Source organism: Triticum urartu, chromosome 7A (assembly GCF_056163025.1).
Source record: "Triticum urartu cultivar PI428250 chromosome 7A, HENAU_Tu73, whole genome shotgun sequence".
NCBI lineage: Eukaryota > Viridiplantae > Streptophyta > Magnoliopsida > Poales > Poaceae > Triticum > Triticum urartu.
This window is the reverse complement of record NC_141879.1, coordinates 592,705,538-592,719,971: the sequence shown is the minus strand read 5'-3', so window position 1 is coordinate 592,719,971 and position 14,434 is coordinate 592,705,538. Positions and strand designations below refer to the sequence as shown.

The 14,434-nt window shown below is 46.6% G+C and overlaps 1 protein-coding gene across 2 annotated transcripts; it reads right to left on the bottom strand.

The window, feature by feature from the left end:
* Positions 1-7,115: 7,115 nt before the first annotated feature.
* Positions 7,116-9,008, bottom strand: LOC125524511 (exopolygalacturonase-like). 2 transcript variants are annotated; one of them, XM_087536078.1, is made up of 4 exons: positions 8,656-9,008; positions 8,207-8,580; positions 7,623-8,172; positions 7,116-7,542 (listed from the first exon to the last, which is right to left on the bottom strand). In XM_087536078.1, the coding sequence occupies exons 1-4, from the start codon at positions 8,965-8,967 to the stop codon at positions 7,306-7,308; spliced, it is 1,473 nt and encodes a 490-aa protein (XP_087392204.1). In that variant the 5' UTR covers positions 8,968-9,008; the 3' UTR covers positions 7,116-7,305. The 2 variants fall into 2 exon arrangements, with proteins under 2 accessions (XP_087392204.1, XP_048545508.2); XM_048689551.2 differs by having other exon boundaries at positions 7,623-8,153; positions 8,269-8,580.
* Between the last annotated feature and the right edge of the window lie 5,426 nt (positions 9,009-14,434).

Sequence of the window (14,434 nt, the reverse complement as noted above, 5' to 3'; positions counted from 1 at the left end):
TCATTTTCTTTTGGTGTGTCCACCATGTATACGTCATGTGATGAAGTGGGCATCCAGTGCCCTGTGGGCAGTGGTTCCTGTTCGTCTCCTGCATCGTCGTCCATACCGTCGATGTCTTCGGAGACGAAGTCGAGCATGTCGGTTAAGTCATCGATAGTGGCTACTAAGTGGGTGGTGGGTGGGCGGCGAATTTCTTCGTCATCCGCATCCCAATCCTGCCGGGCATAGTTCGGCCAGGACTCTCCTGACAAGGAGAGAGACTTTAATGAATTCAGTATGTCGCCGAAGGGCGAGTGCTGAAAGATATCCGTGGAGGTAAACTCCATGATCGGCGCCCAACTGGATTCGATAGGAACGGGCGCAGGCGGTTCGCCTGCGTGGCCGGAGAAGTATCCGACAGTTTAACAACACGGCTCTTGTGAAGGGTAAGGTCGATATTCGGCTCGATCGCCGCTGAGGATACGGCCTCCGTGACGGGGTCTATCCACCCATCCATTGATGGCACAACTGGCTCCGAATTGAGGCTTGGAGCGCTGCCGGTGCGATCTCCTGAATACGGTCCGATGGTAGAGCTAAATCGTACTCATCATGACTGTGTGGCGCACAATGCCGGGGCTCGAATCCGTCGAAGATCAAGTCTCCGCGGATATTGGACGTGTAATTTAAGCTTCCAAACCTGACCTGGCGGCCAGGGGCGTAACTTTAGATCTGCTCTAGATGGCCAAGCGAGTTGGCCTGCAGTGCGAAGCCGCCGAACACAAAGATCTGTCCGGGGAGAAAAGTCTCACCCTGGACTGCATCACTATTGATGATAGAAGGAGCCATCAAGCCTAACGGCGACGACACAGAGGAACTCTCAATGAAAGCACCAATGTCGGTGTCAAAACCGGCGGATCTCGGGTAGGGGGTCCCGAACTATGCGTCTAAGGCGGATGGTAACACGAGGCAGGGGACACGATGTTTTACCCAGGTTCGGGTCCCCTTGATGGAGGTAAAACCCTACGTCCTGCTTGATTAATATTGATGATATGGGTAGTACAAGAGTAGATCTACCACGAGATCAGAGAGGCTAAACCCTAGAAGCTAGCCTATGGTATGATTGTATGTTGTCCTACGGACTAAAACCCTCCGGTTTATATAGACACCGGAGAGGGTTAGGGTTACACAAGGTCAGTTACAAAGGAGGAGATACACATATCCGTATTGCCTAGCTTGCCTTCCACGCCAAGTAGAGTCCCATCCGGACACGAGACGAAGTCTTCAATCTTGTATCTTCATAGTCTAACAGTCCGACCGAAAGATATAGTCCGGCTGTCCGGAGACCCCCTAATCCAGGACTCCCTCAACAGCCCTTTTAGGATCACCTTTGGATAAACCATGCCATTAAGAACACATGATGTCGAAGCACTGGATAAAACCATCTTGATCCATCTACACTATTTTTCACCAAATCCTAGGTGATAACATGAAAAGTATAGCACTATCTTCAACTTTACCAATTGCCTTTTAAAAATCAACCATGATATAATGAATTTCTTTTTAGTTTCATGGCATTGATGAGTATATCCAAAACACCAAGACAAACAGTCTTGGATGGTATTGCTCTTAACAAAGCCATGTTGATTTTTGTTGAAACTGAACTTCGTTGCCTTGCCTTCCCGCGCACGAAATGAATGGGTGTCGTGTCATGGGTCAGTTTTGGGGCGGCTTTTCGTGAAAACTCTTGTTCCAACCTCACCTCAGGTTGAATGAATACAAAAGGGATGTCATATTTCTCACTAACCTATTACAGAAAAAGTCTATTCACAATGTGTAGTTTATCTTTGTAACATAAAAGTACCAATCGATGGTAACTATCTATCATAGACGTACTAGCCTTAAATGTTGTTGTACCTGTCTAGTTTACAAATAGATGGGAAAAAGTACCCATGATACACTTTCATATTTACACAATAAATCCTATGGTTGGTCACAAATTGAGTGAATTCGTGTCTACCCGACATGTCTTCTTTCTATTTTAATAGAATTGAGACATCTAGGGATGACTTCAGTGCACCCACACAATAGAGATGTCATCAGAAAAAAATCTAGGCTTCAAATGAAATTTACTCAAGAGAAACAAAAAGGGGTACTTGTTTTGCGAATAGGGTTTTTGCTATCGTTCACATAAAAATTTCAGATTTTCGATTATCAACCTTTGTGCAAAAATTTCCTTTCATTTTTTGATATTGTAAAATATATATACATATTGGGCCAAGTGAAATCAGATTATTTTAAAAAAAAGTTGTGATTGGGCTCTCGTGGCTCGGCAGCATGGTAGAACTGCAAAGCGATGAGAGCACCAAATACTTGTATACCCTACTACGATATCTAGTTAGCACCGACATGTGGGATTAGATGAATTTGTGATATAAGACAGATCATAACACACAAATATGTCATTCCAAAGTACTCACATTGAACAACACCATAAATTAATCTATAACATGTATTACTCCTTTCTTTCGGGTTTGTAAGCCAGACACACCTTTTTAGGTATTCAGTTTTACTAACAAACTATGTGTAATATTCTACAAAATATATATATGTTTAGAAACTTCATGCGATGATGAATCTGAAGATATTTTTTGCATATAGCACGTGTTTCTCTAGTCAAATTGAACAACTAAAAAGCATGTGCCCAACTTATAAACCCGGATAGAGGTACTATATATGTTTGTAGAACTTGTCCTAACAAAATTTGTTATGTATTGTGATATTTTATTACTATCATCGGCAAACTAAAAGGTAATAATTCTTCATTGTGAGATTTATCAAATTCATGTTTTCTTAATTTTAGGCAAGTGGATTTTTAATAGCATCTATCATGAACAATATGTTATGCCAACGCTCAGGCCCCACACGCTCACGCATGGTGTTCATGCAAAGCCCACACCTATTGAGCCGAGGGCAACAAACATGTGACCCCCACATCACCTCCCCTAGCGGCTCGGGCTAGAAACCCTAGCCACCGCCACTACCTCCCCTTGTCCCCTCCCCTCCTCGCAACCGCTGCAGGGCGCTCCAAGCAAAGCCTGGGCTGGCCCCGAGGAAGGTGGTAGTGGGACATTTCCCTGCTGGCGCAGCACGGATGCGCGATGAGGTGTCACGCAATGCTGTGGATTCTCTAGGTAGGAAGGTGGCATATCATGGCGACATGGCAGCTCCCAGGAGGGAAGGCGGAGCGGCAAGCAAGTGCTAGATTTCCCGATGGTGTTCCCTTGCGTGGAGTCGGTGACATGCTGAAGGAAATATGCCCTAGAGGCAATAATAAAGTTGTTATTTATATTTCCTTATATCATGATAAATGTTTATTATTCAAGCTAGAATTGTATTAACCGGAAACTTAGTACATGTGTGAATACATAGACAAAACAGAGTGTCCCTAGTATGTCTCTACTTGACTAGCTCGTTAATCAAAGATGGTTAAGTTTCCTAACCCTATCTATTTACATGTGTTGTCATTTGATGAACGGGGTCACATCATTAGGAGAATGATGTGATGGACAAGACCCATCTGTTAGCTTAGCATAATGATCATTAAGTTTTATTGCTATTGCTTTCTTCATGACTTATACATATTCCTCTGAATATGAGATTATGCAACTCCCGAATACCGTAGGAACACCTTGTGTGCTATCAAACGTCACAACGTAACAGGGTGATTATAAAGATGCTCTAAAAGTGTCTCCGAAGGTGTTTGTTGGGTTGGCATAGATCAAGATTAGGATTTGTCACTCTGAGTATCGGAGAGGTATCTGTAGGCCCTCTCGGTAATGCACATCACTATAAGCCTTGCAAGCAATGTGACTAATGAGCTAGTTACCGGATGATGCATTACGGAACGAGTAAAGGGTCTTACCAGTAACGAGATTGAACTAGGTATGATGGTACCGACGATCGAATCTCGGGCAAGTAACATACCGATGACAAACGGAATAACGTATGTTGTTATGCGGTTTGACTGATAAAGAACTTCGTAGAATATGTAGAAGCCAATATGAGCATCCAGGTTCCGCTATCGGTTATTAACGGAATAACGTTTGATGATGATTTGTATTATCAGTTATGTGATTTGATGACCGAAGTTTGTTCGGGGTCCCGGATGAGAACACGGATATGACGAGGAGTCTCGAAATGGTCGAGAGGTAAAGATTCATATATTGGAAGGTTGCATTCGGACATCGGAATGGTTCCGCATGATTCGGGCATTTTTCCGGAGTACTGGGAGGTTACTGGACCCCCCCCCCCCCGGGAAAGATATGGGCCTTATGGGCAATAGGAGGGAGGCTAACCAGCCCAAAAGGGGCTGTTGCGCCCCCCACAAGGGAGGAGGCCGAATTGGACTTGGGAAGGTGGCGCCACCCCCCTTTCCTTCTCCAACTCCCTCTCCTTCCCCTTTTCCCCCTCCGGTAGAAGGAAAAAAGGGTGGGGCCGAATCCTACTAGGACTGGAGTCCTAGTAAGACTCCCCTCTCCCTGGCACGCCCCTTGTTGGCCGGCCTCCTCCTCCCCTCCTTTATATACGGGGGCAGGGGGCACCCCAAAGGCACAACAGACAATCTTTTAGCCGTGTGCGGTGCCCTCCTCCACAGTTACACACCTCGGTCATATCGTCGCAGTGCTTAGGCGAAGCCCTGCGCCGGAAACTTCATCATCACTGTCACCATGCCGTCGTGCTGACGGAACTCTCCCTCGGCCTCAACTGGATCAAGAGTTCAAGGGATGTCACCGAGCTGAACGTGTGCTGATCGCGGAGGTGCCGTACGTTCGATACTTGGATCGGTTTGTATCGCGAAGACGTTCGACTGCATCAACCGGGTTACTAAACGCTTCCGCTTTCGGTCTACGAGGGTACGTGGACACACTCACCCCACTCGTTGCTATGCTTTTCCTAGATAGATCTTGCGTGATTGTAGGAAATTTTTTGAAATACTACGTTCCCCAACACATGCTGGTCGCCACAGATGTGAGTGGTGGTATGGCCTTAGATCGGTTCCTTGTTGAAGTGGTTCTATCTCACTTGAGTTGCGGATCGTGGTGGCCATTGATATGGGTCTTCATGAGGGTTCCTCTCTACAGATCAGAAGGCTACTGCCAACTACTTTTTCTGGCGAGGTTGCGTGATGCAGCCGGAAGGCTCCTTTGTGGGTTTTGGCAGCTCTCACTCCAACCAGTTTGCCTTCGGTGGTGACAGGCAATCTATATATGGACGGCAGCTTGACATAGAGGGTACGGTTGTGCATCAGCGGCAGTGAGATTTCATCCCAGTGCATGTAGCTGATGGGATTGCGAAAAAGTGATGGTGAGAACACATGATTGAATTTAATTTGGTGGTACTTATTGAGTACACGGTCTCGAGCTCCGGGGGTGAAAACCCTAGGTCTGACCTGAGTGGGTTATACCTGGCAATCAGAATGTTTTTACGGCATTACCTTGTTGAAGTCAATGTTCGGATATGGTCAAACTTGTTCTGTAGGGTGAGAACTTAGAATCTGATCTCTGGTCGTTACGATGACATTTGAGCGTTGTTGCTTTCCTAAAGGTGTTGCTGATGAAGACCATTATTGCCTTTGTGGGGTCAAGAGATGGTTGATGCAGGTATGATCGTTGATATAGTTTGTTTGTGTTTGATTTTTCTTTTTCCTTGCTTAGCCATAATTTAGGTCTGGTATAATTTTGCTTTTTGCCGACATGCTTTTTGGGTGTATGTGCATTGATATTGACTATGTGCATCCTATATATACAAGGACGCGTCTAGTGGGCGGTCGGCTGCCCGCTAGTTCGATCCAGCGGCCGGCTAAATAAGGTAAGTACCTGTCCCTTTCACGTTCAGAAAAAGAAAACGAAGGAAACAACCACCTGATCGGGCCCCACTCGAACTAGTGCTTGTTTGGACAGCCGCTACATGCATGCGTCTAGTGCCTGCATGCCGATGCATTAAGTGTTCCTCATGTTGGTCATTTATGCATTAATTTTTGGTTTTCAAAATTATAAAAGACATATCTTCTAAACCGTGTGTCGAAATTCAGATCAGATTTCACCATTGAAACCCTCGCGACATGCTCTTCAAAAGTAGATCCCGCATGGGGATGTTTCGATGAACTAGTCTTCCTGCCAACTAAACATCAATATGTGTGTAACTAGACTACATTGCCACACCAACTGAGCATATGTGTGTGTCAATAGTCCTTCCAACTAAATATCAATGTGTGTGCAACTAGACTACATTGCCACACCAACTGAGCATATGTGTGTGCAACTAGTGTCCTGCAAACTAAACGTCAATGTGTGTGCAATTAGACTAGATTGCTGCGCCAACAGAGCATATGTGTGCCAAATAGTCATGCCAACTAAATATCAATATGTGTGCAACTAGACTATATTGTCACGCCAACTGAGCATATGTGTATGCAACTAGTGTCCTGCCAACTAAACATCAATGTGTGTGCAACTAGACTAAATTACAAGGCAACTGAGCACATATGTGTGCAACTAGTCTTCCTGCCAACTAAACATCAATGTGTGCGCAACTAGACCATATTATAAGCCAACTAAACATCAATATGTGTGCGAGTAAACTACATTACAAGAGTGGTTGCACATCGACTTTCGTCGAGGTAATAGACTAGTTACACATCAAAGTTGTCATGGTTGCTAGGTTGCAACCTCATACGAAGATGCAACTCCAAACATTAGTTTTGGAAAACAGTTGCACGATGTAGTACTAAAGTTGCATAATACAGTACTAAAGTTGCACAAATATATCATCAAAGTTGGCATAAATGAAACATATCCATATGGGATCTAGTTTCAAAGATCTCGTCACGACGAACCCAACGGTGAAGACGGATCTAAATTCCGACACGTGGTTTGAAAGATATGACTTTTAAAAAATTGAAAAACCGGAATAAATATACATGAATTTGCTTTGTTGTCCATTGGATATAATAAATCTGAAAGCATTTAATGATCAATCACATGCACTAGCAGACAAAACCTTGCATGCATGTGTGTGACAGAGCCGGCAGCTCGTTCTCTTCATTTAACACGCGGCCACTTTTTAGACTTTGGGTATATACAAAGGCGAGGTAAGTACTTGCTCGTTCTGTTTATATACATTTTAATGCGTCATTTTGAGTCAATGAAATCCACCCATTATGAAAAAACAGTATCGTACAGAGGAAAGAGGCAAAATCTTTGGCGTGTCATGCTTTTTAGTCCTAGTACTATCCGATCGGTGACTAGATCGATACGATTACAGCACTCATATACATGAGGGAGGTACGAGCATGCCGCCGGCGATACCACCGGCGACGTTTTCGCACCGCGACTCTGTGGCGACGCCGCGCTTGACGTACGTCAGGTCGATGTCCCTGAGCTCCAGTCCATGGCACGGGCTCGCGCCGCTGCACGACAGCTTCACCGCGACCTGGGTCGCCGACACGCCCCTGATGTTCTTGAACTTTACATCGCTTATCTTCACCACGGACGGCCGCTGCGCCTGCACGAATAATTCTGTTAGGCTAAAACCGTAAGATCGGAGTCTGGATTTGACAAGAAATTAACAACTGTGGCTCTGACCGATTCATGGCGGCAGGAGCTGGAGCTGTAGGGGCAGTACTCCTGATCGATGATGATGGGGTTCCGGACCTTCCTCATGACGATGTCCTCGAAGACGAGACCGGACACGACGGAGCCCGGACGGAGCCCGCCGCGCCAAGTCTTGATGCGTACGCCGTTGGCGGTGCCGGCGAGGGTGCAGTTGGACACGCGCAGCCCGCGCACGTCCTCCTCGCCTGGGTGCCTCCCGAGGCTGCCCACGCTGATGCCGTGGCCGGGTCCGCAGGACACCCCGGACACGGTGATGTCGGCGCTCCCCGGGCCGACGGAGATGCAGTCGTCCCCCGTGGCGATGGCCGTGTCGGTGATGCGCACGTTGGAGGAGCCCTGGATGTGGACACCGTCCGTGTTGGGGCTGTCCCGCAGCGCCCGGATGGTGACGCCATGGATGGACACGTCCTGGCTGCCGATGATGATCACGTGGAAGAACTTGCTGTCCAGCGATGTCACCCCCGTGATGGTCACGTTCCTCACGCGCCCGAGTTTTATGGACTGCCGGGGCCGGAGCAGAGTCCCGAGAAACGGTTAAGGAGAAGTCGTATCATATCACGATGTCGGCCCAGCAGCTCAGTTTAGAGTGAGACAGTGAGAAATTAGCGCGGCTTACGACGGGGAGGGGCTTGCAGTTCGGATCCGTTGGGCACTGGTTGAGGTGCCACGACGACGCGCCGCGGCCGTCGAACGTGCCGCCGCCCGTGACGAGCAGCCCGTCGATGCTGGCGAAGTTGATCCACTCGTGGCTGCCCCGGAACGCGGCCAGGTCATCCGGTGCGCGGAGGTCGCCGGCGACGCGCACCTGCATGTAGCCCTTGCACGGGCCGCGGAAGACCACCGGCTGGAGCCGGTACTCGCCCTTGGGGACCACGACGGCCGGCCTCCCCGGCGACGCGCACGCCTTCATCCACGCCCTTATAAAAGCCTGGAGAGAAGGAGGCCCCTAACTTGCATATTCCTCGTGGCACGAATGCATGGTTAAACCGCGACAACCGATTACCTTGGAGTCATCCGTCTCTCCGTCGGCGATAGCGCCGAAGTCCATAACGTCGAACACCTGGCGTCCGGCATGAGCGACCTCCAGGCACCACCTAGCCGAGATCATGAAAAACAGAGCAACCAAGGGAAACGCCATATCCGATCTCCTATGGAGAAACAAACTCATCACGCGATGAGCATCACAAGCAGAGCATGTATGTCTCGCCATTTTATAATCGTACGAGCTCGAGAGTATCAGATTCGCGCAACTGCTGCAGGCGCAAAGGCACCTGGGCGTTCGGTTATGCTTGGCGCTCTCACTCCCATAACGCATTCTTGAAAGTGTATGATTGAGTAGTGTTGTTTGTTAGGCAATTACCGAAGAAAGAACTAAAGAAGTGGTGCTGTTAGTTAGGCTGCTGCTCTTGCCATGAGCCCACGTTTCGTGGCTGGATTGTCTCTGGCATCATTAGCAGCTGTGGGTCAACGACGAAACGAGAGTATGTGCACTTCGGAGGAAACCACGACCTTTGATCTGACTATATGTCGACACGCGTTAGTATCTGTTCGTGCTGATGGTGATGGATCGAATCTTCACCTTGGGGATGAAAATCCCGAAACCGATCTATAGTTAGACTCATTACCATCGGCGTCCTTGCATGGTTTCCTTCATGTAACCTCAGTGAGTTGTATATTTTTCAGTTTGGTTTGTCTTTTATTATAGGGTTAGTGGTTGCCTGGTAGAGCTACTGTCGCGAGGTACGTGTGGGTTTTTTCGGGTTGAATTTGTTCGGTGGCTGGAATTTTCTTCATAATAATAAAATAATAATACATGATTGTGTCCATCAAATGATGCAGAGAGCATGGCGTTATCCTTCCTTTCGAGAAAAACAACAGATATCCGAGAGCAGGTACGAGGATGTCCGGTTGTGATCAAGCTATCATGGTTTTTCCTAAGGAGGTGTTTCAGCTATGTATTTTTTCCCAGAAGATAGGAGAAGTTTTGGGTTCGGACAAATAATGCTCATATCATATTTTATTAGCAAAAGAGCCCGTGCGTTGCAATGGGAGGAAACAATACGATTCGCCCCTTACCCAACAATTATGACTCAAGACCCCAATAGATCCATGTCATTTATTTGACCATGGCATCCCACCTATGTTGCTCTCTCTCTCTCTCTCTCTCTCGGTATATGATGGGCATCAACTTTCTTTTTTCCATGCGATGTTTTACCTAGGCATGCATGTGTGGTTATTGATGGTTTCTTTTGTCTTCAATCCGAATTATGATGAGGTGTTCATTGGCAACACGGATCGGTCTCGGTACGGAAAAAAGATGGATTATGCGCTATTGCTTAATAAATTACACGATAAATAAAATTTAAATTTTTTAAATGGGTAAAATAACATCATATTAAGATTGTACGCATCGATATTGATTAAATTACATCATAAATAAAATTTTAACAATTTTAAATAGTTAAAATAACATTATATTTAGATTTACACATTAATTTCATATATAATAATTTTAAATTGGAATTAGAGTTTAACATATATGAATTTTTTACTTAAGTCCGGACTGTGGGTTTTTTCACATAAACAAGAGGGGGTTTCTGAAAAAAAATAAAAAACGGTTTGTTTTGTTACATAAGTCTGGACTGCAGGTTTATTTTAGGAAAACACGAGGGGGGGGGGGGAGGGGTTGTAAGATGATCAATCATTAATACTTTATTACTAGGTAGAGATATTATGTTTTATTCATAAGCTGGAAAGATGGATGTGGTGTGGATGCAAAATCAAATACTAGATTATGTCAGATTCAGACATGATACATGAATGGAACATGTTCGATTTATTCAAAACATGCATATAGCACACACATACATGAGGAATATATACATACTCTAAACTAAATTTATATAAAAACAATAAGCAATCATTAATACTTTATAAATCTAAGCAGGCATAAAGCATTAGAAGGTACTATATTAATCCAAATAGACTACTAACAAGAACATGTTTCATCTCATAGGCAAAGATAACATTTATATATTACTAGTTAATTAATACTTAAAAGGCCATAATATCTGGCCAAGACAAATTATTCAACATCATCGTATATTTGTAATACTAGTATATCCTATATCGTATCCTATCGACCAGATTCTGATTCAAACTAGATTATTTTTTCACATGTAGAAAATCTCTTATCATATTTGATACCACTAGATTCAGAAATGCTTTTAGTCAGAAATTATCTTACTGTTTCACCCTTAAGAGGAAGTACGAGTGCATGGAAAATCTTATTCACCTAACCAACATATTGCCTCATGCTTCCATGAAAACAAAGCCCCGTGTGGATTTTCGTCCTCCCGTGAAACAATGGAGCCGTGGTGCCTCCCCCCCCCCTCGATGGCCCGGATCCCACAAATGAATAGAAAGTTAGATCTACATGGCATATCAACTGAATTGCCGCATGGATCTACATGAATCGCAACATTTCCAATGTTTTGTTGTTGATCTCTCCTTCAACCTAAATGCACCAAAGGATGGGCAAACCTTTTTTTAAACAATAACAGTAAGACTTTGGTGAAATTGCATTCCTTTATTTATTTTCCTACACTCAAAAAACATATTTGTTATATTTGGTGATATGGCATGGCACACTGTGTGTAACATAAATAATTTCGAGAACTAAACGTAGTTCAGATGGTTAGCTTGCTTGTGGTGGAACCAACTAAGGGTGTACTGGACTAAGGGGTCCTCGGGCTACCGGTCTATCTCTCATCGGCCGAACCGGTTGGGCTGCTCTTGATTCATCAATGGAAGGTCGGACTACAAGCGACCCTGTGCTCCAGAAGGAAACCTCTGAAGACTTGGCTTATCCTCCATATCTGGTTAGTGACACCAGCATCTTTATCCATTGATGGTGACCAACCATGTGTAACCCTAGTACCCCTGGTGTCTATATAAACCAGAGGGTTTAGCCCGTAGAGGAGGAGAACCATTATCGCCATACCCACCTAGGGTTTAGTTCATCCGATCTCGTGGTAGATTAACTCTGTAATTGTCATACAAACACATCAATACAACCAAGCAGGACATAGGGTTTTACCTTCTAGAGAGGGCCCAAACCTATGTAAATGCTGCCTCTACATTCCCTATTACCCATGATCCAAGATCCACAGCCCGGGACCCCCTACCCGATATCTGTCGGTTTTGACACCGGCATTGGTGCTTTCATTAAGAGTTCCACCATAGGATCATTAAAAGATCAATGGCTCGCTTAGTCATTGGCGATGGCATCCGCACCGGGGACATCTTCATGCCCGACCAGCTCTTCGCGTTTGGCAGCGTCGTTCTACACGCCAACCCGGGCGATTACCTTGACTAGATCAACATTTTCGCCCCCGAGCAGGAAATTAGGTTTGGCAACCTGGAGTACGTCGCCGACGCTCGGGGCAATCTGAACTTTACTGGGTTCTCAGCTTTACCTGAGGGGCCCAGTAATCCCGAAGCCTAAACTTTGGACCTCCTCCCCGATTCCATCCCCGGGTCGGCCTCTATCTCAGATCTGGCCTTGAGCTTAGATCTGATCTCAGTGTCCGAGGTAAAGGGGTCAGCCTTGACTGAACGCACCCCCTATGCATACATAATGGAGCTTAACTCTGAAAGATGCCATAGGATGATTCTAGATGACCTCTCACTATTAAATGACACGTTAGATCAGATCCAAATGATGAGCATCACGGATGGCTTGTCCTCGGTCTATGATCAGATCGGACTTGAGGCTAGCCACGGGGAATTTTACGTCCCACCCACCACCCACTTACTAGCCACTATCGATTACTTAACTGGCATGCTGGACTACGTCTCCGAGGAGACTGACGACATAGACGAGGATATCGACGTCATAACCTATACTGTTGCCTCCCCGGCCACTCCCAACACGGGAAAGTGGACTACCACTTCCACTTACGACGTTTACATGGTCAACACCCCTAAGAAGGATGGCAATGACCCCAGTCAGGAGTCATCCAAATGCCAACGCTAGTGAAGGCGATCTAGGGTACGTGGAAAGGGAAGAAAAGACAACCTGAACACAGACACAAACGGCACGGGAGATAATGATACTCCGGACAATATGGAGGAGCTCGGCGGCAACACCACTCCCGAACAGTACCGCGACGCTCCTGAAGGCCATGAGGACCCGGGCAACCCTGAGGTCCTCGGTGATTCCGAGGACAACAACTACCTCCCTCTTTCCGAAGAGGAGGATAGCTTCAGACCCGAGGATTTCATCATCCTCGAGGACCCTCTAGATCAAGAACAGTTCAAGCGGCAACTCATAGCCACTGCCCGAAGCCTAAAAAGAAGCAGCAGTAGTTAAAGGCCGAACAGAATACCCTTAATGACAGGTGGATGAAGGTCTTAGCAGCCGTAGAGGGCTTCAATAATCAGGGGCAGGATCAAAAGAAAAGCTACCCATGGTGGCGTTTGGTTCCGTAATTTGATGATGAGGCCCAAGCCCATACCCCCCCAACGCACTCAGACAAACCAGACTGCCCGCCCCCTTGAGGACGGGACATGACGGCTGGAGAACCCGAAAACCCACCTATGCTCCCTCGCCGACTGGGCAAGGAGCTAGTACAGCCAGAGGATCCATACGACCTATGGCACAACTTAAATGCCAGAACGGCACAAATAAGATCCATCTACGGATCAAGAGGACACAGGCCCACTGGACGGGACAGATACCAAGCCTGGCACGACAGGAACGATATAGCCTGGGAGCAGCACCATGCTCGGATGATAACCGATCTCCGGCATGATGTGGCCCGGGGGCACCGCACACCCAATGTGTTTTATAGACGAGGTGATGCAGCATCACTTCCCCGAGGGGTTTAAACCCGTAAGCATAGAACAATACAATGAGACAACCGACCCATCTCTGTGGATCGAAGATTTCTTTCTCCACATTCCTATGGCCCGAGGAGATGATCTCCACACCATTAAATGTCTGTCACTAAAGCTTAAAGGACTGGCAAGGCATTGGTTGAACAACCTCCTCGAAAACTCCATTGGGAGCTGGGAAGAGCTCGAGGACGCTTTCCAAGCTAACTTTCAAGGCACCTACGTTAGTCCACCGGATGCTGATGACTTGAGCCACGTTGTTCAACAACTAGGGGAGTCAGCCCTACAATTTTGAATTGGTTCTTGACTAAGAAGAACCAGATCGTTGATTGTATGTATGTTGAGGAAATAGCTTCATTAAAGCACAGCATTCAGGACCAATGGTTTGCTCGCCAGCTCGGACAAGATAAGCCGAGAACAATGTCGGCCCTCGCCTCTCTCGTGGCCCGCTTTTGCGCGGGCAAAGACAGTTGGTTAGAAAGTAGAAGCAACCATCCAGACGATCCCGGCACCTCAAAGGTCCAGGATGGGAACGGGAAACCCTGGTGCAACAAGAATAACAAGCACCGGCACAGCGGAAGTGAAGCTGATGATGCGTCAGTAAATTCTGGGTTTAGTAACTCAAAATCAGGACCATAAAAGAAGGCCTCTACAGGGAACCGAGACGGCCCGACCGTGCTGGACAAAATCCTGGATAGGCCCTGCCATATCCACGGCACCTCCGACAATCCCGCCAACTACACCAACTTTAACTGTAGGGTAATTAAATAGGTCGGCAAGCTTACATCCAAGGAACAGGGCAAGGGTCCCCGGAACGAGGACGACGACGAACCTCACGGGTCGAACAATGGAGGCCAAAAGCAGTTCCCTCCCGAGGTAAAAAC